At 36.9% G+C, this 24,776-nt stretch overlaps 1 protein-coding gene across 3 annotated transcripts in view; it reads right to left on the reverse strand.

Annotated features, from left to right (window-relative positions):
- The window catches only part of PTPRK (protein tyrosine phosphatase receptor type K), a 578,185-nt gene that overhangs the window by 266,118 nt on the left and 287,291 nt on the right, over positions 1-24,776 (reverse strand). For all 3 annotated transcript variants that reach the window (XM_022556378.3, XM_022556371.3, XM_089921990.1), the window contains exons 4-5: positions 13,768-13,849; positions 11,145-11,260 (exon numbers count right to left, since the gene is read on the reverse strand). In XM_022556378.3, coding sequence (XP_022412086.2) covers positions 11,145-11,260; positions 13,768-13,849 — 198 coding nt within the window. The remainder of the gene's footprint in view (positions 1-11,144; positions 11,261-13,767; positions 13,850-24,776) is intronic.

The raw sequence follows: 24,776 nt of genomic DNA on the forward strand, positions 1-24,776 counted from the left end.
CTTGCCCAGCCAGGTTCCACAATAACATAAACCAATTCCTTGCAACAAATCTCTTGAAAACAAAAAAATCTATCTACCTACCTATCTATCTATCTATCTATCATCTCTCCTTCTGATCTGCTTTTCATGTTTGAACCCTGACTAACAGAGATGATTTTGTTACCAGAAATGGTTCTGGAGGAAAAGAATTTTAGGGATGAGTTTTCTGATTTGGTTTGGTTCTGGGTTTTCTGGAATTGGTTCTCTAATCTGATTAGATTTAAAGGTACAAAGAACTCCAGTGTCATTGGTAAAGAAGACAATGCTAGTCCATAGCATGATGTAGTAATAGAGAGATGCAAAATATCACCATTAGATAGATATTCTTGATCAAATACCTATAGAAGTTTAAGTTCTGGGTAACCATGTATTTGCTACCTTGATATAGATTCTTACAAAACTAAAATCTTTAAAGAAATAGAAAAAAAACCTTTGACTATCTAGAAAAGCAGGTAGGAGACTTATAAGGAAAAGAAAATTTATTATCAGACTTTGACAGCAAGGCTTTATGCCACAAGAAAATGAAGTAACACATTTAAGTTACTCAAGGAAAGAAAATGCAAATGAAGGATTTTATAACCTTCAAAACTGACATAAGAACCAAGGGCACATATAAACTATTATCAACATCCAAGAACTCAGGGAATATTATTTACATGTCCTGTGGAATCTCCCAGAAAATAAGTTTCAAACAACCAAAATTACTAAGACATGACATACATACTGATGATGAACATTAAAAAACATAGCTACACATAGAACTAACACCAAATAAGAGCTAAATGGGAGAGAGTACAATATGCAGTGGCTCTATGCTAACAATGGAGATAGGGTACAAGTATTCAAAATAACATGAGATTTAAAAATGAGTGATTATGGGATATTCTAATTGTCTCTTTCTCTGTGTCATTGAGAACCAAAAATATTAGTGTGGAAAAAAAGATGTAACTGACAAACTGTAATAAAGAAAACATTAAGTGAAAAACTTTAGGCTTGAATTTGAAATATCAATATAAACTAATAGTTATTTTACCTTTAAATATATATGTATATTTTTCTTAGTTCTGTTCACTGAAAAGATCTAGCAATGAATACCCCTCAGCATTCACATAATGGTTCTGAAATATAATTTCTCAAAATTGTAAAACAGGGCACCAGGTCTGAAAGAGAAAATGTGCAAGATGATACTGACATCAGATAGCAATACAAGAAAGCTATCGAAGATTACTGAAGTTATATCCAATGGACACTGGAGCCAACCTGGGATGATTTGAGTCTTAAAAATAGTATTAATTGCAATGAATTGAAGTCTATTAAATATGCCTAAATCCATAAGTTCTTGATATTAAAAAAAAGAGGAAGAAGAATCAGTCACCTTTGGAGGACGATAGGAACCAACTAATTATATTGAAAACCAATAATTAAAGCAAAGATTTGAGAAGTTACCACGCCCTTCCTAAAATGAACTATGACACTGGGTAGCCAGATGGGAGATGATGATAAGTGTGTCTTCATTAATTAAACAAAATACAAAAGAAATAATAAAATTAGAATATCACAATTTACAACCACCAGGAATGAATATAGGCATTAAGCATCAACTGGTATCAGAATCACAAAAAGAAATAGGAGACATTTTGTGCCTCTGGTAATCACACCATGCACCTCCTCTAGCACTGCCACAGGATCAAACTTGACTCTAGATCCGGCTGCCAATTTTCAGGAAACTCAAAGGAACATGTTGAACTGAAGAGGACATTTGTATGCAATCAGTAAAATGCAGACTGTGTGAAAACTACAAGTCAAATGGCCTGGGTTCCTCAACAGATAAATTGTGACAAACACAAGAGAGGACAAACACACAGATTAAAGGGATTCTAAAAAACATATTTTTAAAAGTAGACAAGACTAATCTATAGTATCTAAGGAGACTAAATATATGTAAGTGGAAAAAAAACAGGAAAAAAATACAAGGGCTGAAAGTCATGATAATTATTATTTGTAGGGGTAGGCTACAACTTATTTGTAGAGAGATGGCTCATTTGTGTCTGGGATGGACCACTTGGAAAGAGCCTCTACGATGACTGGCAAAGCCTTTCTCTTGACCTGTGTGGTGGGTATCATAAAAATTCATTGAGTCATAGTTTTTCATTTTTGTGAGGCTTTCTCTATGTTTTATTTTCAAATAAAAGAATTTTATAAATATACTATCTTTAAATCAGACTGCTTTTCATAAAGAAGAAACCCAGCCCACTGCCAGAGCCCCATGTTGTAACACTGATCACAGGAGCTCAATGGAAAGTTGTAAAGTGCTTGACGTGACCTGAAAAACACTGAAAGGGCAGCTCTGAGAACAGTAGGAGAATGCATTATTCTTGTACAGAAAAAGCAGTAAATTGTTATTTATAGATATTGATAAGAAGAAATCCCTGAGCTTCTATGACTGCCAGGCCTTTCGAGTCATGTTCCAGGGATACATAAAGAAGATAAAGACTATTCCACACATCATTCATTTATGGTCAATTATGTAATCTGTAGACAACAAGCTCAGAGTTTATGAATTATTGAAGAAGGAAAAGAATGCATCGTATCTTTAAGGCACTGAACTGTTTATGGTAGAATGCCACACAAAGCCAACCAAAATGACCTCAGGAATATTTGGAAGTTCTAAAACTTAAATATGATTAAACTTTCTGATGCTCATTGTTACATACATACACACCCAAAATGCCAAGGGTAAAAGATAAACATTACAATCCATGATACTTTGTCAGTGATTTTACTTCAAGACCAATGATTATAATTCTTTACATGAAGCCATGAAGGAAGAATATAATGCCATGAACTCGAATAAAACAAGGTCCTCAGGAAAAGCAGGACTGACAAGAGTGATAGCCATTAGCTACCAAATAGAACATGGTCTCTTAAGTGGAGCAGAATTAATTGTAAATCAGCATATACACAGAAAAAAAATCACTAATGCTTAAACAGGATAAACAGAGAAAATTAGAATTAAGTAGCAGGCTAGCATTCATCTATCAGTTTACAAGGAGTCAGGAAAGCACAACAGACATGGTTAATACTCTTCTCTGACACGGGTCCTGTTCTGTGAGCCACAAGATACAGAAGGCAAGGCTGAAAGCACCAACAGCCTTCCCACAGATGAATTCTCCTAAGTGAAATCAGGAACACCCAGAGGTTTCTAATTTGGCCACAAGCTTCAAACTGTCTTGGTAAAATTTTTTTAAGGCTAAAGAGTCAAAAGGAATGGGAATGTCTCCTCATTTTTCACTCCTATTTAGGAAAACTCATATGCAATTATCAAGGCAGAAGGGGCAAAAAGTAAACAAATGTGTCGAGCAGGTAAATTAGTTCCCAGACAGAAAATGAGAAAACAAATCCACAGACTGGCTGTAAAAAATAAACGTTTGAGGAAATTTAAAAAGCCATCTTTATTATTTCACTCTTCCAAATTCTTTCACCTGGTACCAACCAGACCCAAACTCTGTGTCTTCTTTCATTGGTCCCTCTCCTCCCCTCCTCACATTTTTTCCAAATCCACCGGCACTGTCCAATCCTAGGCCTTCACTACTTGATGTCTGTACTGCCAGCAGTAGCTTCTTTCTTGCTTTTGTCTCCATCATGGCCTAGTCCCAACCCTGCCATAAACTATATTTACCTCAACTTCCCATTGTGAACCTTACACTTCAAGAAGATTCTTCTCTTGATGTTCCTACCCCACCAGCACACACATACACTAAACCGCAGTGATAACCACGCCCACTTAATCCTTGCTTATCCAAGTCCTATATGTCCTTCAAAGACTCTATCAAATCTTCTTTAATGATTTCACCAAACACTCCAGTCTGTGATGCTCTCTTTCAACTCTGAAAAAGCACTGGGCTTAGATTCCATATGATCTTTTCTTATTCGGTTATACAAGCATCTCTCAGGGCTGAAAGGATCTTAAAAAAGCATTCAGCCTCATGCTTAAATGTTCTCTACATCTCTAGCAAGCACTTAACCAGATTATGCTTGGACACTTCCCCTAATTTTACTACCTCCTACAGTAGCTCATTCTAGGTTTCAACAGCCCTACAATTACAAAGGTCTTCCTCATAATCAGCTTATATCTCTCACCAAATAGCTTCAAACCACTAGTTATTATTGTACTTTACTATCTATAAAAAACAAACTAAATCCCTCCTGTATATTCCCAATATTCTAAGATTTTAAGAAACTTATCCAGTCTCCCACAAATCTCAAGATATATTTATACGATGTACCTTTAGCCATTCTGACATCATTTCTTCAACTTTACCAAATGTCCTAGTAATTATATGCTGCCTTTTGTTATTCTAATATTTCAGATATGTGTCAGCCACTCTTAGGGCCAATCTCGAAAATGTCAGAACTTCCACCAAGTCTAGACATTAGGACAATTTCACATTATCTCATTCCTTTCTCTCCCCACCCCCATGGTATCCAATATGAGCTGATCATATATTAAACGTTTAATCAGTTTGGCTTGGAAATAGTCCTCTCAAATTAGTTCTCAACGAATTGCCCACTGTAAACTGCATGTTTCTAGGCATAGATTAATTCCCTCCAACATTTTCCCTTCATTATAATAAATGGAAAATTACCAGATTTTTTTTTCTCAAAAAGAAATAGTTTCAGGGGTAGTAAAATCTCTTGTGGAAATTAAACATGATACAAGGTTCCAGGCACTTCATATGACAGTATAAATAGACACAGGAAAATACTATAGCATGGCAGCATCAAAAAGAGCTTTGTGAGCAATGACTAGTTGGCCTTTGAAACATTGTAGTGATATATTTCACCAGATAAAATTTTTGTACTTTCAAATTATTCATTTTTTTAAAAATCATGCTTCTCATTTCCAATGCTACATGACGATGTTCCCAAGTAGTATAGGAACAAGGCTATTACATTTGCCTGGATAGATGAAACACTTTATGGCCAGAAGTTTCAGACCAACCATTTTCATCGACCCTCAGCTGGCAACAGCTGGTACTGCAAAAGGTCAGCCTCTCTCTGGTTGTTTTTTAGAGCAATCTGCACCTAATTATACTAATTTTACTCTCAATGTATTGCTTAATTATCTATTGCTCCAGAAGGAATGACATTTCCTTTGGCTGAGAAACTAGCTGTATCACACTACATTAGCAGTGACGAGCCTCACCAAGGGCAAAGTGATGGCTGACTTTCCTGTTTTGGCAGGCCTACTCAGGAGGCACCGTGTCAGCACCTGGGGAGATTACTGAAAGACTGGCCCAACTGCCACAGCTTTGATGGCAATCTGCATAGAATTACCAGTCACACATTAAACAGCCTCATTTCAATTCACCAAAATGAACGGTGCCACCAAATCTCCCCACACAATTCCCTGCTTTCAGTAACTCCACTGTTGAATTTCTCTGTCCAACCCAATGATGCATGCCCACCAAGCTCTGTAATGATGGATGGAGTCATTAGCATTTTAGATTCTACACTGAACCTGAGGCCAAAGCATATGGTCTGACAGATGTTCCAGCAATGGGTTCTATTTGACTTGTCATGTAGGTGTCCACTTACACTGGACCTTCATGAAAGAATACTAATTTGTAAGTTACAGTCCAACTCCTGTTTCAACTCTTTCACATCCTCGAACGTTATAACGTGTTCTGATAATAGAACACTCAGAACATGCTTTACTCTATATTTCAGTTTACACTGATGATTAAAAATCACCCTTGAACCTAATCAAATGACTTCAAATGGACAAGATGGACAAAAATGCAGGTAATGTTTGTACTAGGCTATCGCCATCTACGGCAGGGGTCCCCAACCCCCGGGCCACGGACCGGTAAGGCTTAGCTCCCCATCGCTCGCATTGCCACCTGAACCATCCCCGCCATCGCTCGCATTGCCACCTGAACCGCACCCCCTACATCCGTGGAAAAACTGTCTTCCCCAAAACCGGTCCCTGGGGCCAAAAAGGTTGGGGACCGCTGATCTACAGCATGATTAGTACTGCCAGTGATTTGGGTATTTGAGGAAATGTTTCATATACTCACTTTCTCCTCATTCATGGTTTATTAAACTATATACAGCAAATTGGATAAATTTTAACTTCTGACAAATGTATATACACCCATAGACCCAAAGCCTCAATAAAGCTATATGACATTTACCTTACCTCAAAAAGTTTCCCTGCTCACTTCCGGTTCCTAATTACCCCCCAACCCCAGTCAAATACTGTTCTGATTTCTAGCACCATAGATTAGCATCTAGAGAGTCACGCACTCTTTTGTGTCTCTTCTCTTCCAGAAAGCATAACATTGCTGAGCTTTATAAGTCCTGGCATCAGTAGTGCACGCTTTCTAATTTATTGTTTATCCATTCTCCTGTTAACGGACATTTGGGTTCTTTACAATTACTGGTTGTAATGAATAAAAAAGCTGTTATAAACATTCTTCCACAAGTCTTTTTGTGAACACATGCTTTTATTTCTCTTATGTAACTACTCAGGAGTGGAACTTCTGTGTCATATGTTATCGTTCCCTTATATATTCACTTTTTCCTGCGATCACTTTATCTACTATCCATATAATTGTGTTGAAATAAAAAGGACGTGACTAAAATTTTTAACCCACGAACATATATAACCTATTTTTTTTCCTTCCTGTGAGAAAATTATCTGGTACCTCTCAGGAATATAAACAGACATTTTAATTATTTTATTTCACTATAAACTGAACACTGAAAAACATTAAATTGTACATTAAAATCTCACTGATGATCTTATTTCCTATAACCTGGGTTTTATCATAAGCCTTAAGTTGTGATCCACAAATTCTCTACCATTGGGGGTTCCTTAGGAACACAAAATGGTATAGTTTTAAAACTTGTTGTAAGCATTATAAAACATCTGTTCATGTGGGGAAAACTGCAAATTGTAAGCTGAAAAAAAAAAGTTGTGTTCATATCTAGAATGCGAGCTACTTCACTGAGCGTTATGAAAGAAAACGAATTTGGAAATTCTCTAGGAGCAACTAAAGACTTTATCCTAACTCCCTTATCCAATATGAACTGCATAACATACTTTTTTAAACTACGTTCCACAAAACCTCATGATTTCACCAGATTTATAGCTTGCTGACACCAATGGACTTTTTTTTTTTTACACTAGAGCATGATATATTTTATTGAAGGTATTTCTTTTGGTTGTGCTATATCCATTATGCATAATGCTACACCAATGGACTTTTAAAAACATTCATCCATATTGTTTTACGCATCAGTAGTTCGCTCAGCATGTGCAAGGAGGTTAATTTGGCTTATGTATTTTGTCATTGTTTTCTAAATGTCTAGAGTGAATGACCTTCTTTTAAGACTCTCTAATTTTATAATCTGAGATCTTGCAGGAAAGAAAACTCCGTAAAGGGACTTCCCTAGTGGTCCAGTGGTAAGGAGTCTGCCTTCCAATGCAGGGGACGAGGGTTCCATCCCTGGCTGGGGAACTAAGATCCCACATGCCGCAGGGCAACTAAGCCCACGCACCACAACTACTGAGCTCACGTGCCACAAACTACAGAGCCCACGTGCTCTGGAGTCTGCACGCCACAACTAGAGAGAGAAAACCTGCACACCACAACTAGAGAAAAGCCTCTGTGTGGCAACTAAGACCCGACGCAGCCAAAAAGATAAATTAAATAAATAAATATTAAAAAAAAACAAAAAGAACACTCCCTAAAGATATAGCAGACCCACTATGATATGTCTTATGGACTATCCCAGATTATCTCAGGTAAGTCACTAAGTGTCTGCTTTTTTATGCTCCATTCTTTAATTTACCTAATTTGTATGTCATTTTAAACAATAAAAATGACTGAAATATCAATTGTAAGCTAAAGACAATAAACAAGTGCGAAGTTATTCTCTAAATGTTTTTCTATACATAAATTACTTTGAATGTCATATACTATCAGGTATTCATGGCAGTTGTAGTGTACCATTTTTCATTTAAAATATAAAATTGGAAGCTTTCTAGTTTTTGCTCTTTTACACCATATTCAAACATTTACCAATTGAAGCTCAATATTATTATATTATATAAATGATTTGGAGGACATAAAAAGTTGATGGCCATTTTTATTACACCTGACCATGGAAGGTGTAACAGCTACTCCATTATTCCATTACTTTTGTAATAGGATGCAAAGACCTTTCATTCTGAGTTACTGCAGAGTACATTCGTTCACAGCAGTCAGCAGAGACTTTAAGCAGTTGTTCTCACAATGATACTTAATTTGAGGAACGATTTTTTTCCCACACAAAACTAGTAACTTAAAAATTCTAGGGGGATTCCCTGGTGGTGCAGTGGTTGAGAGTCTGCCTGCCGATCCAGGGGATGCAGGTTCCTGCCCCGGTCCGGGAAGATCCCACATGCCATGGAGTGGCTGGGCCCGTGAGCCATGGCCGCTGAGCCTGCGCGTCCGGAGCCTGTGCTCTGCAATGGGAGAGACCACAACAGCGAGAGGCCCGTGTAACGCAAAAAAAAAAATAAAATATTTTACATTCCTCCATGAAACAAAAAAAAGGTGATCAAAGCCATGTTTCAGACCATCAAAAATAATGTAGAGACCTGGTTTAGCATGTTACAGCTGGAAGGGATTTTGGTCTGTACCTACGCCTCCTTTTATAGATAAAAAAATCTATGGCCAGGAAAAGTTCAATGAATTCTCTAAGCCAATATAATTAACTGGGTTATAAGAATTAAAGAGTTAGAATTAAGGTTAGAATTAAGAACTGGGCCCCTTGACCTTTAGGAAGTTGTTCTACACCAAGCAAAAATAACTTGACATCTATCTGTGTGTGTTGGCCTGTAGATGCATTGTCAAATCAAGATTCTTCTTCCTTTATTATGTTTCCACTAGTTTCAGCAAAAGATGGATCATTTTTTTTAATCATTGGCCACTTTCTGATTCACTCACTCTATAGATGTACACATATCAATTACATCTATATATCTACACCTTTATCTCTATGTCTCAGTCTTATTTATTTGAAAACAACCCTAAACCAGGCAATTGATAATCTTCAATGTTTCTTAAATATGGAGAAGAATGATTCAAGGGAATAAGTTAAGGTAATTTAAGTGGTATTATTGAAAAAGGCAGAAAAGCTTTTTCATGAATAAGCATGTAAATTGCTGAAGAATTGGGCAATGTCAAAATAGATGAGAAATATATAAATTTACCTTGGAAAATGTAAAGAGAAAGAAGAGGAGAAAAAAGAAAGCAGAACAGAAATTGAACAGAATATTTTTATCTCTCATCTTTATTTAAAAAATGGCAAGAGGAAAATTTTTTAAAACTATAATGAAATGAGCCAATTTACAAAAGTAAGAAACAAACAATAAATGAGCAGTATTTTGACTGCAATCCACTCAGACCAGCGGGGCCAGAAAGTCTTTGTTGCCACAAGGCAGCTGGTGTCTAAGTAAACAAAACCCTTTTTATTTCAACGTCCCATTAAATCCTGGGGCGTAAGTAAATCCAGGGGCAGACTGCAGAGTCTCTGGTTCTCCAAGACAAGACTATATAGATAACAATAAAAATTAAATGCCAAAAATGTCTCTACCTAAATGAAAAACGACTAGCAAAGTAATTAGAAAATATATCTAAACACATTCTTAATACTATCAGTATATAGGCTGAGAGACAGAGAAAGTAAGAGGGATTCTAACTAGATGTTTAGATGATGAAACAAGTTGTACATTATACAATACACTCTACAGGAAGAATTATCTTATATTTAAATACCTGTAGTGGAAATTAGCATAATCACAGGGAAAAAAGGACAGAGTTCATTTCCTTTTCACGTATTCAGGATGGTATCCTGATATGCACATATTAAATAAATTACAAAAGTAGCTATAATTAGATTTATATGAAATACGTCTGTTATAACATCCGATTGGATGTGGGAATTGAATGAAAAAACACATTTATAACACCCAGTACAATATCAGGCATTATATTGGTATGATTTCAATGATCATTGATTATAATTATGATCCCAACTTCCTGAAACCTAACGATGATCCTTGACACTAATTTCCTCTCTCTAAAGATATCATAAAATAAAGCCTGATGTCTATGTTCAAGAAACTAAGCTAATGATTTTCCTTTTTGGTCTCTATTGGCATTCTCAGGAATTTAAAATTCTAACTAATTAAATCCCTTTCCTCATTCTGATGCAAACAGAATTAAATAATAATAATAATAAAGGTGCTCAGAGAATATTATTTCTTACATTCTAGCTTCAAATATTCTGCCCTAGGTCCAGCCTCAAGGCTTTAGTTGCTCTTAGCTCCTCCCACCTCCCCACCCACCTCTGTCCCAGGATTGACAGATATTCTCTGAGGATATGGCACATTCTTAGTCACTGTTTTCTCACAGATTCTTTTAAAGCTCTTTGTATGCACCATTTACATTTCCCCAACATGTATGCTAAACTGCAATTCATTAAATACACATTTATTGCGGATTTAATATGTGCAAGGCAAATATCTTGTCCTCAGATCTGTGATTAACCCTTATACACAAAAATCCTGAAAACCAATTTTAATTGGCTCTCTTCCAATTCACATTTCCAGAAATACTCCCAAAGGTTTCTTAAAATACTTTTGAAAACTTTATCAGAGTATGACAGTTCCTGCTTAAGTACTATGCTCTTGTAAGCTGTTTTCAAAATGTTAAATGAGACATTTTTCATTTTTTTCCTATTTTGAATGGATCTAGAAAAATTGTTTTTACAGTTTGGACATAACATTAGAGAATTATGATTCTCTAAGGAGTTAATGAGTAACTCACCCAAATACTTATTAACTTTACACTGTTATATTTTTATTCATATTCCAAAAATGGAAATATCTGAAATGAATCTGCAGCGAATTAAATCAAACCTACACAAAAGACAACCTGTCACACACATATTCCACCCCCCGCCCCACACACACATACACAGGGAAAAGGAATTTGTGATTTTTTTAAAATCAAGTGTACCCTTTAGTTCAGCTGTCAATGCGGCCTTACCTGCAGCCATAACTTGTTATGTACAGCGTCTCTCCCTGTAGCGATACACTGAAATGTAGCATTCTGCCCTGCATTGACCTCTACGTCCCCCAGACGGAGGAAATGAGGAGATTTATCTGTGAAGACAAGAAAAAACTTACTTTTCTCCACATGAAGAAAACATGCTGTGTTACTTTTTCCCAACAGAATAATGTTGTTCATACTTTTACCTTTGGCCAAGACTAATGTCGTATGGAAGAAAATTTGAGTTTTCTCTGTGCTGAAAGACACTGTTGCCTCTCTCATGCTCAGTTCTCTTTTTTTAATAGCTTTATTACGTATCGCCCCATAATTGCTAGAGCAATTCTATACGGAGTGAGCACCCAACGATTACTGCTGGAGGACCCCCGTAGCATGTTGCATACGGGTGATAATAAAACAGTTACAAGTCAAAGCAAACAAAAGAGATCAAATAGGCACAAAGCAGAGCATAATAGAAAACTATAAGAAAAACACAGAATGACAGCTCAAAAACTGACATATACATGGCCGTTGAACTATTAAGTTACAATTTAAGCAGTTACATCTTTCTTTTCTAAAGAAATTTCAATAACTATAATCCTCTAGTACTTCAAAGAACAAGGTAAGGGACTGTTTTCCTTCCTCTCAGAGTATTAGCTTAACTGTTGTTAAATCCACCTCCTATTCCTTCATAGTCCTAAGAAAGTTACCCAAAAGAAATATTAGACCAACAAAAAAGTGATGACTGCCATCAAAATATACATGAGTTACATGACTGTCAAACAAGCATTCTCTATAATTACCTTTTAAAACTGAAGCTTATTCAGGTTTTCAACTGAAAGGAAACATAAATGGGAAAAGCTAAGCCTCAGTGAGTAAAGATAGTGCATGAAGGACCATATCACAATGAAACTACTGTTGTGCTCAATTTCTGTACCTTTTAACTTGTTTACTCATGAAAGCCTTTCTTTAATATCTTCTTTCAAGAAGTGTAAATGAACAGTAGATGGAAACACCGTTCTCATATATGAATGGATTGAAGGAGTTTAGTAAACCAGCTTGAACTCTGAGTGAGATAATTTCTCCTTTTCCTTAGAATACACCACATGTAATAAATCATTTCACCTTTGCCTGCTACATCTTTCTCCAGTGCCTCATCTCAGTAGGTGCTTCAGAAAAGGGAATGCTTGCACTAGAACACAAGCTAGAACAGTGGTTCTCAAATTGTGAACTCAAGACGATCAGCATTAGTATCACCTGGGAACAATCAGAACCAGGTGAGGGGCCAAGCAATGTGTGATTTGCCACATCCAGTTGGTGATTCTGAGGCACACTAGGGTTTGACAACCAGTTAGCAGGAGCATAAGCCTTGGCCCCTGGTACGGTGCCCCCTGTGCATGCTGCTTACAAAGTATTAGAGAATTTCCACCAGGAGGGTTACTGAACAGATCATCTAGAATTCATGGGCCCTATAAATCACTGCTGTTGGGAGATATTGCTTAAGTCTGAATTTATACCAACCGTTTTACGCCTGGCTCTACTGAATGCACGCAGTAATTGCCTTTCAGAGTATGTGATATAAACACAAAAGTAGTTACCCCATCTGAAGACCAATCAATGTGCATCTAAGGACATACCAAACTATGTGTTAATAAATTGAGTTTCTTGTTTTGTGTGCTTTCTATTGTTTTGTTGTTTAATATGAATTAGCCAGAAATTTATTATGACATTAAAAACTTAGTCTTAAGTTTGGAATAAGATGAGTTAATTCATTCTCTTCATTTCACCCCAACTTTCAACTTAGCAGATCACATAAGTTGGTGAAGCTTCTTCTTATTTTCTTTTCACTGAACTGATTTGTTATTCTTTGCTTTCCTAGGCAATTTAATAATACCAAAAGATGGAACGAGTCCTACCTGGAGTTTCATTTACATTTTTAATTTTTTCTGTCAAAAATAATGTCAACTAAATAAACTGAAGATCTAACAGGCTTTATTAGGGGATTCATGAATCAGGCAGCATCCCAACTATTAACTATAAGACAGGTCAAAGGGATTGTACAAAATGGAAGGTTTTTATAAGAAGAAGAGTGGGGCAAGGGAGCTACTAGCAAAAAGAAAAGAAGTAATTATTTTTAGGCCAGGACATCTTCTTTGAGGAAGAAAAGGAACAGCAAGGGTTTTATGATTCAGATCACCTCTTCTTCCTCTGGGAGATGGAGAGGGATCACAGGACAGATTATCCTACTGGTGCTTGACCATGAAATCCAGACTGGTCAATTAAGATAACATTTCTGGAAGAAACTGAAACGGCAGTTGGATCAGGTATAAATCTAGGTTTTGTATCATGAACTTTTAGCATGAGTGACGCCATTTTGGGACTGTGGTTTTCTTTTGAACAGTAATTAATTAAAAGAATCCTTTAACATGTGTAGTACAAGTCTGAAAAATATTTGATTCAAAAACTCTAGAAATATTTCAGTGTTGTTTTAAAACTGAACAAAAGGCTAGGAGTAACAACAACAAAAGAGAGAGCAATGACCAAGTGATAATCAGTAGTCACTACCAATATAAGACAAGTGTTGAAAGGATATAGAAAAATACAGTTCTTAATCACAACCTACCACAAGGATAACTCAGGACTTGGATGTCATCAATGGCAATATAACCACTTCTTCCTCCTGAGACTTCAGCTTCAAATATTACCTGTCAGGAAGAAATAGAAAACACTTACGACAATCATTTTTAAGGAATTTTCACAGTGAAAGAAAAATAGCTATAACACACTTATGAAAATTAAAATTTAATTTTCATCCAATAAGAATTAAAATTTCATCTTATAATGTGAGTAATTTCCTAAACCTTGTACAGGTAAACAACATCTTTTTGAAGAGCAATTAAATTATTGAGGTCAAGCAGTTCTCACTAAATTTCTTAAGCAACTATTATTAAGTGTTGTAGATTTCCTGAATGGGCAATATACAGGCAGAATGAATAGGCAGATATAGCAAATCTCATATCTCTAAATTTTCCCTTATTGACTTTTTCCATTTTTGTTATTTATTTAACATATATTGAGCACCTACAAATGTGCCAAGCAGTATGCTAACCAGCGAAGGCATCAACTGATCTAAGCTTTTAAATAGCTGAATTTTCAAAGACAGAGGTCATCAGATAGATTAGTGTTACTCCAGGCAAAAGGAACCATATACAATGGAATAGAACAGAACTCTGTGTTTGGGAAACCAAATGAATGTAATCTGTACAGCTACAAAGACTCAAGAGGGAAGAGATGAAATTAGAGAAGTAGGCATGGAAGACTTTGAATACCATGGGAGTGAAGTCAGGAGTATATCCTTTCAATGGTTAATCAATTAAAAATATATATATTATTAATAAATATTTTAATAAATATATTTTAAAAAATCAATGTTCAGATATAAGCTGTTTTAGAATTTTGTTGTTACAGTCAATCACAGAACTTCGTAAAGACTTTCCCTTAGTAATGTGTGCTGTGACGCTTCAAGAGAAAACGGATTAAGCATGCCACATTTCAACATTTTATTTGACTATGGGCTCCTTTATTCATGGAGAGACATAGGTTATCTTTGGACTGTTTTGCAAAACATTTTAGGAAACATATTGGAAACTGATATTTAAAGTAGGAATAAAATATAATCAAATTGGTGCATTACAAATATATTTGGCTCAGGACTTCCCTGGTGGCGCAGTGGTTAAGAATCTGCCTGCCAATGCAGGGGACATGGGTTCGATCCCTGGTCTGGGAAGATCCCACATGCCATGGAGCAACTAAGCTTGTGAGCCACAACTACTGAGCCTGCGCTCTAGAGCGCGCGAGCCACAACTACTGAGCCCACGTGCCACAACTACTGAAGCCCGTGCGCCTAGAGCCTGTGCTCCGCAACAAGAGAAGCCACCGCAATGAGAAGCCCACGCACTGCAATGAAGAGTGGCCCCCACTCGCCGCAACTGGAGAGAGCCCGTGCAGCAACGAAGACCCAACGCAGCCAAAAATAAATGAATAAATAAATAAATTTAAAAAATAAAAATAAATATATTTGGCTAAAAGGTGGAGGATGGCCCCAAAGAAGGTAAGACTAGAAACAGACAAATAATATGCTAGTAACAGTGAACATAGAAAGATGAGAAGAAAAAGGAGAGATAAAAGAAATAATACTAAGGAAACAGACAAAATAGAAATTATTGATTCATTAGTTGTTTAGAAATAATAGGAAAATTCTCATTCCTGGCCTGGGCCCTTAGGTAGATAATGCTATTGTCTGTTGTCAAGAAGGAGGAAACTTCCCACAGGTCTCATAGAAATGGCACCTAAGAAGTGGTTGAAGCAGGTAGCTTTTATGCTTTTTAGACAAAGAAACAATAAATTTGTGAGGAAGTGACAGGAAATAGTTTTGGGTGTTCAATTAGTGAAGAACCTAAACAGAGTTTGGACCTGGGGTAGTAAATTAGTGAAGTAGCAAGGTTTGTTTACACAGACTTTTCAGCTCCGCATTCTCTATCTCTGCTAAGAGATAAGGGTGATAAGGGTGTTCTTCTACCTCCAGATGCAGGGGGTACACCTTTCACATGAGAGATTTATTTCCTGTTTTCAGAAAGACAGAAAGAAGGGTCAGAGTGTCCCTCTTGCACTGGCCATTTCTTAAGAAACTAATTGAAAATAATCAGTATACCGTTGAGGCACATTTTGGGGCAGCCTACCCCATGACCCAACACTATCAGGATCCCTAGCCAGAACACGTGATACAGAAAAAGATACAAATTTGAGGGAGAAGATAACTAAGTACATTTCAGATTCCATTAGCCTAGGATACATATGGGGTAAATGCTTAGGAGATAACTAGACAGATATATCTCAAAGAGAAGAGATGGGTTTAAAATAAAGCTATAGATTTGGAAGTCATCATCATGGCAGTGAGTAAGCTATAGATTTGAAAGTTACAGAGATTGGTGAGTAAGACGGCATAGAAGATAAAAAGCAGCAAACCATGAAATGGAAGGCAAGAAGACAGCCAGCAGAAGTAAGGCCAACAAAGTACGATTCAGACAGAAGGGTGGAGGAAGGCACTCCCCCCAGTCAGGCAGGTCAACACTCCCACCAAAAGGATTAGAAAAGGCCAGATAAATTACAATGACCATAATTTTAAAACATCAGATATCTGCATAAACAATGGCATCTAGATGAGCACAAATTTTAGGAGGACAGGATCTCTCGAGTGTGATCCCAGGATCTTCTTTCCCATGGGACTATTTGCCAATTCTGGAAACAGGCTGTGGTTCTAGCTCAGCACAAATTTAGGGCCTCTATGGGAGAAAGTGAAAACAATGAAGCTTGCTGTAACTGTGTAAAAATAGAACAACAAACTAGAAATTTAAGAGTCTGAATAAAATAGATGCAGACTATAGCAAAAAACATGAACTGTAGGAGAGAGGTCAAGGAAAACTAAAAAAGTATCAATTAAAGTTAGCCATTAAGGGTTCTCTGGTAACTTCTGACACAGTTTTACTACAGTGGAGGGGGATAAGTTTGATTGTTTTTACTGAGCTCTTACTATACTCAAGAGACTGTTCTAACTGAGCATGCTCATTCATGCTCACATCTGCTGCTGTTTCCCTCCTCTCTCTTTCTCTCTCTCTCTCTCTCTGCACACACACAAATTCATTACATCTTCACTACAATTATATGAGGTAGTTATTATTTTTATCCTCAATTTAAAGAAAGTTAAGTGACTGCACCAAAGTCTAACAGCTAACAAGTCGTAGAGTCAGGGATGGACCCAAGTCAACCTCCAGGATCTAATCTTCCATCAACTTCACTACACTTCCTCTCAAGATCAAGAAACAAACACAGTAGAACATTTAATTTAAATAGACTTTAAATTTCCTTTAAAAGTCTAATACGTTAAATTTTTAAAGTGTTATTTTAAATAGCAAACTAATTAGATATTCTATTGACTAAACAGCAGTATCACCAATCAGCATTACATCCTTCCCATTCTCATACCATATCTACATCCACCCCAAAGCCAATGACAATGGGACACAGCAGGCTGGGTGGATGGTTCACCTCCCCTCCAATCACTCCCATCATAAGCTACCTCCTGTGTTAGTTCTTTTCTACTTCAAGTTTGCCCTTTATGACTATTAATTTCCCTGGAATAAGTTAAAGCTGAGAAGTAGGAGAATGAGGTTTTTGGGGGAAGACAAATATTTCATGATGAAAGGAGGGCTAATCTATAAAGACAGAAATATATGTGTGTGTACGTGTGAGTGTGTGTATACGTGAGTGTGTGTATACATATCATTTGCATTTCACGTGAAGGTATTTGATATGATAACAACTGTCAGGTCACTTTCTAAATATTGGAACAAAGGTTTAGCAAGAAATAGAGGAGAGAAGTAGAGACTTTAAATAATGTATAACTTGGAGCAATTGTGGTACAGGCCACTTTCTTGGGGGTGAGAAAATTTGTATTTGACACACAACTCTCCTATTTACAAATTCTTGAGCAAATCACATAACCTGTAAGAGCCAAGTCCCAACCCCATAATATGGAGATAATGCAGCTTTCATTATAAAGTTTTGTGAGGATTAAACAGTAGCATCTGTAAAAGTGCTATATAAACCAAAAGGTAAGATTATGAACATTGTTAATATAGGACATTTGTATAAGTATATTCTAGGAAAACAAGTTTTACTTGCTCGAATGGTAGTTCAAGGAAAGGGAAAGTATAGAAAGAAAAAATGAGAAAATTATTTTTGGAAAAAATACAGTCTTATGAATAGACCACACAGCTGAATAATTAATCAGTTCATTATTTCAGGTTTGTTACAGTCAGCATTAATTAAATTATTTTAATTCTATGCTTATCTTAGTTTTACTTTCTCGAATTGTTTTACTTGGTAGGTGGTAAGTTTAAACATGTTTACTACACCCCTGAGGAAAAGTTTCTTATTTGTTCATTTAAATTGAGCTTTATTCTGGACAATAAATTTAGGCCTTGATTTAAAAGGGAGTGAAAGAATTGGTTCTTTAGTAAAGAAAAAAAAAATGTTTCTCTTTTTAGTGACTCATTTTCCCTAAGTGTTGTCTCTGCCTCATTAACTAGAGCAAGAGGAAATTTCTAAGATCAGATTCCTTTACTGCTAAGTATCTAATCAGCTTTATCACTTTAACAGAGCCCTCACCTTGTAAGTCTCTTCTGTCCACTCAGGGAAAACCAATCTCAATAGCTTAATTATGCAAAACTTGCTTGGGCTAATGCTCAGGTCAGAGCTAATGCTCGGTGTCAAATAGAAAACTAGGGCTTCCCAGGAGAAGACAGCAAGGGAAGCCATACCAGATGTCAACTTGAACCCATCCAGGAGGCCAGCCTGAGAACAGAATGAAAGGGCTCTGCTTTTCATGCTGTTTCCACTCCACTCTGTTACCTGAAATACTGAAGGTGATGATTCTAATCAAATTTTTGCTACTCTAGCAACATTCTTGGATTACTAACTAAATAAGTGAAGTCAAGTCAAATTAAAGGAGGGGAGGAGGCGAACCCTAAAGAACAAGAACAACTTTATCTTTTGGCAAACTGAATTAATGCAGAAGTACCTCATACAATGGAAAGCTGAACTCAAAGTAAGAAGCCTGGGCTCTGGTTGCTGGTTTGCTATCACATGTAACCCAGGCAACTAATTTAACCATGTCTTCAGAGCCTCAGATGGGCAATACTGGCCTTGCCCATAAATCTGGTTTGTTGTGAAGACTGAATGGTATATGTGAAATGATTAAATGATATATGGAATGCGATGTAAGACAAGACATTATGGACATGAGAAAAATCTGAAATAAAAACTTGCACTTAATTTTCTTTCAATATATCACAGTGTTAAAAGTGTAGGCTCCAAAGTCAGATATACGTTGAGTTCACATTCTTTAAATGTTAACTTTAACTTATAGAAAAACATATGTAAAGTTACTTATGTAACTTTAACTGATGTACAGTCTAAATCTAAGTTTCCTTTTCTATAAAAAGAAACTATTAGTATCCACTTCAGGGTTAAGGGGGAATTAAATGAGATAACACACGTGAACCATTTAGCACAGCTCCTGGCACACGGTAAGCATTCTAGGTTAAGGGGCACCACTGCTATCATGGGAAGAAAATATCCATAAAGGACACATGTACTAAAATGAAATTTCTTCCCATTCCCTCCGCCCTTTTCAAAAACTTAACTCCCTGCCCTGAATTTGGAAAATTAAAAAAAATTTTAAAAACCTTAGAATAAACTGGTATTTCATTCCCATAAACCTCCTCAAATATGTTTTCTGTGATTTGAAGTTTTAAACACTGAATATTGTTAATGTAAAGTTCAAAGTAAATTACACATTTGCCTTCAAAGAATAAATGTAACAAAATGAAAACCTACAGAATAGAAATAGGTTTATTTCTATATGTTCCGGTCCAAATTTGGATAATGAATAAAACAGTCATCTGTAATAAAATAGTCACCTGAATAAAATAGTCATCTTAACCAACATTACTAAAGCTGCAGGTCCATCCATATCAGTGCTCTGATGTCAATGTGAGGCCTCAAAGTAAGAGCTGTGCTTGACTCAACTTTGTGTCCTCAAAGCTTATTCTTACTACCTGGCACACAGCAGACATTCAATAGATGCTAGCTGAACAACAACAATAACAAATTATACATAGATATATACACACACACAATGTATAATATACATGAACATAAGTATGTTGGCATCATTAAATATAATTGACTTCTCTTTATCTCATGTAAACTCTAAACATTGGATTCTCAAGGATCCATCCCAAGCCACCTTCTCTCTTTTTGCCATACTTTTCACCCTGGTAGGATAAAGGAAGATAAGCCTACAGAAAGACAGAGGAAACTGAGAAAAAATAAAGTGTGTAGAGATATAAAAGGGAAATGGAGGTACATGGTATCATAAAAGCCAATAAAAGAATATCTGAAGGAGAAGAGATGTCAGGACCAAATGCTGATCAAACTCTAAGTAAGATGGAGATTAAAAATACCCTCATATATATCTTATAACTAGAAGTTTGTACATTGTAAACAACATATCCCCACCTCTCCCAAGCCCCAGACCCTAGTAACCAACATTCTAGCCTCTGTTTCTTTGAGGGTTTTTTTTTTTTTTTTTGATTCCACATATAAATAATGTCATACCAGAGAACACAAATTTCTGGTTATAAGATGAATAATTTCTGCGGATCTAATGTATAGCATGGTGATTGTGCTTAAAACCACTGTATTACATACTTGAAAGTTGCTAAGAGAGTGAATCTTAAATGTTCCCACGACAAAAAAGAAATGGTAATTATGTGACAGGGTGGTGCTAGCTAATGCTATAGTGGTAATCATTCAGCAATACATACTTGTATCAAATCAGCACATTGTACACCTTAAACTTACATAATGTTATATGTCAATTATATCTCAGTAAAGCTGGAACAAAACCACTTCTTTTATGTAACACTGTGATTGAGTGACCAAATAAAGTAACATGAATTAACAGACCTTGAAATAACAGAACATGAAGTAACAGAACAATATGAAGTAACAGAAATGGAAACCATATTAGACAATAATGAAGAGAGCAGAGGAGTGGAGATGTTTGTAACCCTCCTACAGGAAGTATGCCTGAATCGGTGGAGAAATCTAACCAAGGATGGAAGAAGATATGGGGTCAAGGGAAGCGTTCAACTTTTTATTATCATTTTTAGGACGAAAAACACTTAGATGTTTTGAAGTTGATGAGGATGATTCAATTTGAAGGGAATGTTTGAGTGTACATGAGAGAAATAACTGTTAATGTGAGATAGGATAGCACGGGATCCAAATCACAGGTCAGAGGAGGGGCTCTACTTCTTTTATAACATGAGGAAAGAAGGAGAGGATGAATGAAGATATGAGTAGGATTTGTAGGATTGGTAGATAAGGGAGTTTCTCTTGTATGGCCTCAGTTTTCTCAGCTACAAGGGATGGGCTAGTGGGAAGGAGGAGTGGTTGGAGTTTGGAGAGAAATGAATGGAGTAGAATGGACAGAAGAGGAGAAAAGGAATTGAAAAGAAAAATGTGATAGGATCTCCAGGAGTATTGTGGGCCCATCTGAAGTTAGTGACTGTGAATTTCTAGTGATCCTGATCTACCATGGAGCGTGATTCTATTTAAAATAGAATTTGCTTGATTTTAAGTTCATAAAAATTAGACAGAAAAAAAGGAATCAAGGAGTTTATGGAAATAGAAAATGTGACCAAAAAAAGATTACAAAGAAATCAAATTTTGATACAATGAGTAAATTGATGAATTAGCAAAAGACAGATGGTTTGATCAACGGATGCTCCCCATGAGGCTGATGGATGATCTCAGTGAAATTAATCAAGTAGAAAGAGATTAATTTATGTTATGGTCAGAAGGTGAGATGCTTACATGTAAAGCTAGAACACTTGTGAGATATTATAACAGCAGCAGGTTAAAAAAGGTAGGTGGGCTTCCCTGGTGGCGCAGTGGTTGAGAGTCTGACTGCCGATGCAGGGGACACGGGTTCGTGCCCCGGTCCGGGAAGATCCCACGTGCAGCGGAGCGGCTGGGCCCGTGAGCCATGGCCGCTGAGCCTGTGCGTCTGGAGTCTGTGCTCCGCAACGGGAGAGGCCACAACAGTGAGAGGCCCACGTACAGCAAAAAAAAAAAAAAAAAAAAAAAAAGTAGGTGATTTTTGGAGATGAGGAGGTGAAGGAACTACCTAGGGACTTTCCACAAATATACCAAAGCCATCAGGATAATGGTGGGCCTTGGGAGTGACGAAAGAAGTCTGACACCAATACTAAAGTTCAGGATGAATAGAAGAAAATGACTTGGGATCCAGAGGAAGGCAATCATGAGGGTAATGGCATGGTTGAAAGAATTCAAAGGGGCAAGGGTGTTTCCCATCCATTAAACTGATCCTAAGTTGCAGGGTATTAATATCTGCCCTTTTAGAGACTGTTTGGGAAGAAGTGTCCTCAGTCTAGAGCCACAAACAGAGCATGATTATTATAACATAATTAATTGTCTCAATAAATTTTCAAGGTTTATCTTTACTACTGAAATATAAGCTCATTGAGGGCAGTGACCTGTTTATCCCCCCCAGCATCAGTGAACCACAAGAATCCTGTTGAAAACTGGGGCTCGGAAAGAGTTCCAACATGTTACAGAAAACAACCGTGCATCAGTTAATTCTAGCTAATAGTTTTGCTTTCAGGGGAATTATGGGATAAGGTATTTAATTCACTTTTACCTAACTCATAACATTTTGTTGACATAATAAAATGACTCTCCCTTGAGAAAGTTTCAGATAATTTTCCCAAGCTAATTTAGAAATCATGAAAACATTAATCACTTCCCTTGAATAGTTAAATAATGCTGTGAGGAATAAATTTCTGCTTACAGGCCCCAGAAGATCTTAAACTGAGTAAGTCAAATACCTATGTGGAAACTTCACAATATAGAATCCAGTTTCTTTTCAAGTGTGAAAATATTCTATTTCTGTTCATACTTAAAAATTAATATACACATAACTGGCAGGTGATACCAAAAGTCCAGCGTACAGCTAGCCGTCACTGTCACCCACTGTAGCTTCTCTCACAGGCACTGTCAGTCTGGGGTTCTGCTTTCTCAATAAAGATTTGCTGAAAGTATTATAGAAAAGGAGCTTCTCCCTGTTAGACCCCTACATGCCAGGCTGGCTTGCCTATTGAGTCATGTAATAGTTGGTTTCTAAGAGTCTAACACGTGAAAATGTCTTTAGTAAAGGCCTGGGGGCTTTCTGAAACAAATGCATTGTTAACAGCCCTTGCCTACTGCTTGCTTACTTGTTTATTTAGCTCCTGAAAAAGATAAACGCCTGCAACTGCAAAAGGTACCTAGAAAAAATACGTAAGCAAAAGAAATACTGGTATATTCTTTGGCTTTAAAGCTGCTTGCGAGAGTAATTAGAGGATTCTGGTTATAATGTGTACTAAATATGGAAGGCAGTTAAGACATATAATACAGCCAAAATTGATTCTTCATCTAAAACCCTTTCATATTTCAGATTTTAGCTATCCTTAGCACCTCTATGACTTACAGGTATGTAAAAACTCAAAATCAGTCATTTTCCTTAAGATGTCCTGAGATTAAATATGATCAGTTTCTGGGCTTCCCTGGTGGCGCAGCGGTTGAGAGTCCGCCTGCCGATGCAGGGGACACGGGTTCGTGCCCCGGTCCGGGAAGATCCCACATGCCGCGGAGCGGCTGGGCCCGTGAGCCATGGCCGCTGAGCCTGCGCGTCCGGAGCCTGTGCTCCGCAACGGGAGAGGCCACAACAGTGAGAGGCCCGCGTACCGCGAAAAAAAAAAAAATATATGATCAGTTTCTTAGGCGGACTAGTCCTGTCACGACTTAACATTAGGACTGTGCAGTCTGCAGAGAGTAATGAGGGTTCCAGAGATTCTAAAACCTACACTGTTACCTGAATACATACAGGTTTTTTGTATAGTTACAAGGCCTACCATGCAGCAGAAGCACACACACGTATGCACGCACAGTCCTATCTTTCCACACACAATTATACTAATATAATAGTGACCTAAGTAGATTTTTGAATGCAAATTCTGTGTATAGTGGAGACACGTATTCTTGAATAAAATGTCAATGTTACAAAAATATCCTGAGGTTTAAATTGCCTAAGTGATGAGAGGGACTGCTACATTACCTAACATGGATGACAACAGCAGGTATAACAAGACCGCACGTGCATCAAAAGCAACTGCAACCCTTTCCAGAGTGGTATTGTGTTTGCCTGATAAAAAACAGAACATCAGTGAAAGCACATGCCAGTGTCCAGGCAAAAGTAAAAAATGCAGGACCACAGATCAAAAGGAGAAAATAAAACCTAAGAGATTTCACACCAGAGTAGACTGTATAAAATAAAAGCCCAAAGAAGGCTGTCTGAGAAAGCGCCACGCTAAAACAAATATGCAAGCATAGCACATTCCTACGCTTCAAATTAGCCCAGGCTATCTCTAATGTAATCACCAAAAGTATCTAAAAGATCTAAATAAAGGAACTAATAATAATCATTTTTAGAGCTTAAGCCAGAATGTTTCCGTTCATATTAATAGTCCCTTAGTTATTTAAATTAATTTTCATTCCTTAAACACACACTTGTAAAAATTGTCAATGGTCCTTTTAATTTGAAGATATTGATGTAGATTCATGTGTATAAAAAACACATGACTCCATTATATGGCTAAGAGACACCCAAACTCCATCTCTGAAAACAGATAAACTTAAAACTTGAAACAAGAATAAATAATACTTACAAAATAAATGCAAGAGGAATTTTTGTGTTCTTTGCATGTTCTCTGCATTGTTAAGATGGCTTTGGGGAGGAGGAAGGCATATACTGCTTTCTCAAAAAGGTTTTGAGGGACTTCCCTGGTGGCACAGTGGTTGAGTCCACTTGCCAATGCAGGGGACATGGGTTCGAGCCCTGCTCTGGGAAGATCCCACATGCTGCAGAGCTACTAAGCACGTGTG

Source organism: Delphinapterus leucas, chromosome 12 (genome assembly GCF_059928025.1).
Source record: "Delphinapterus leucas isolate spDelLeu-1000000601 "Yukka" chromosome 12, BTC_Dleu_Yukka2, whole genome shotgun sequence".
Classification (NCBI taxonomy): Eukaryota; Metazoa; Chordata; class Mammalia; order Artiodactyla; family Monodontidae; genus Delphinapterus; species Delphinapterus leucas.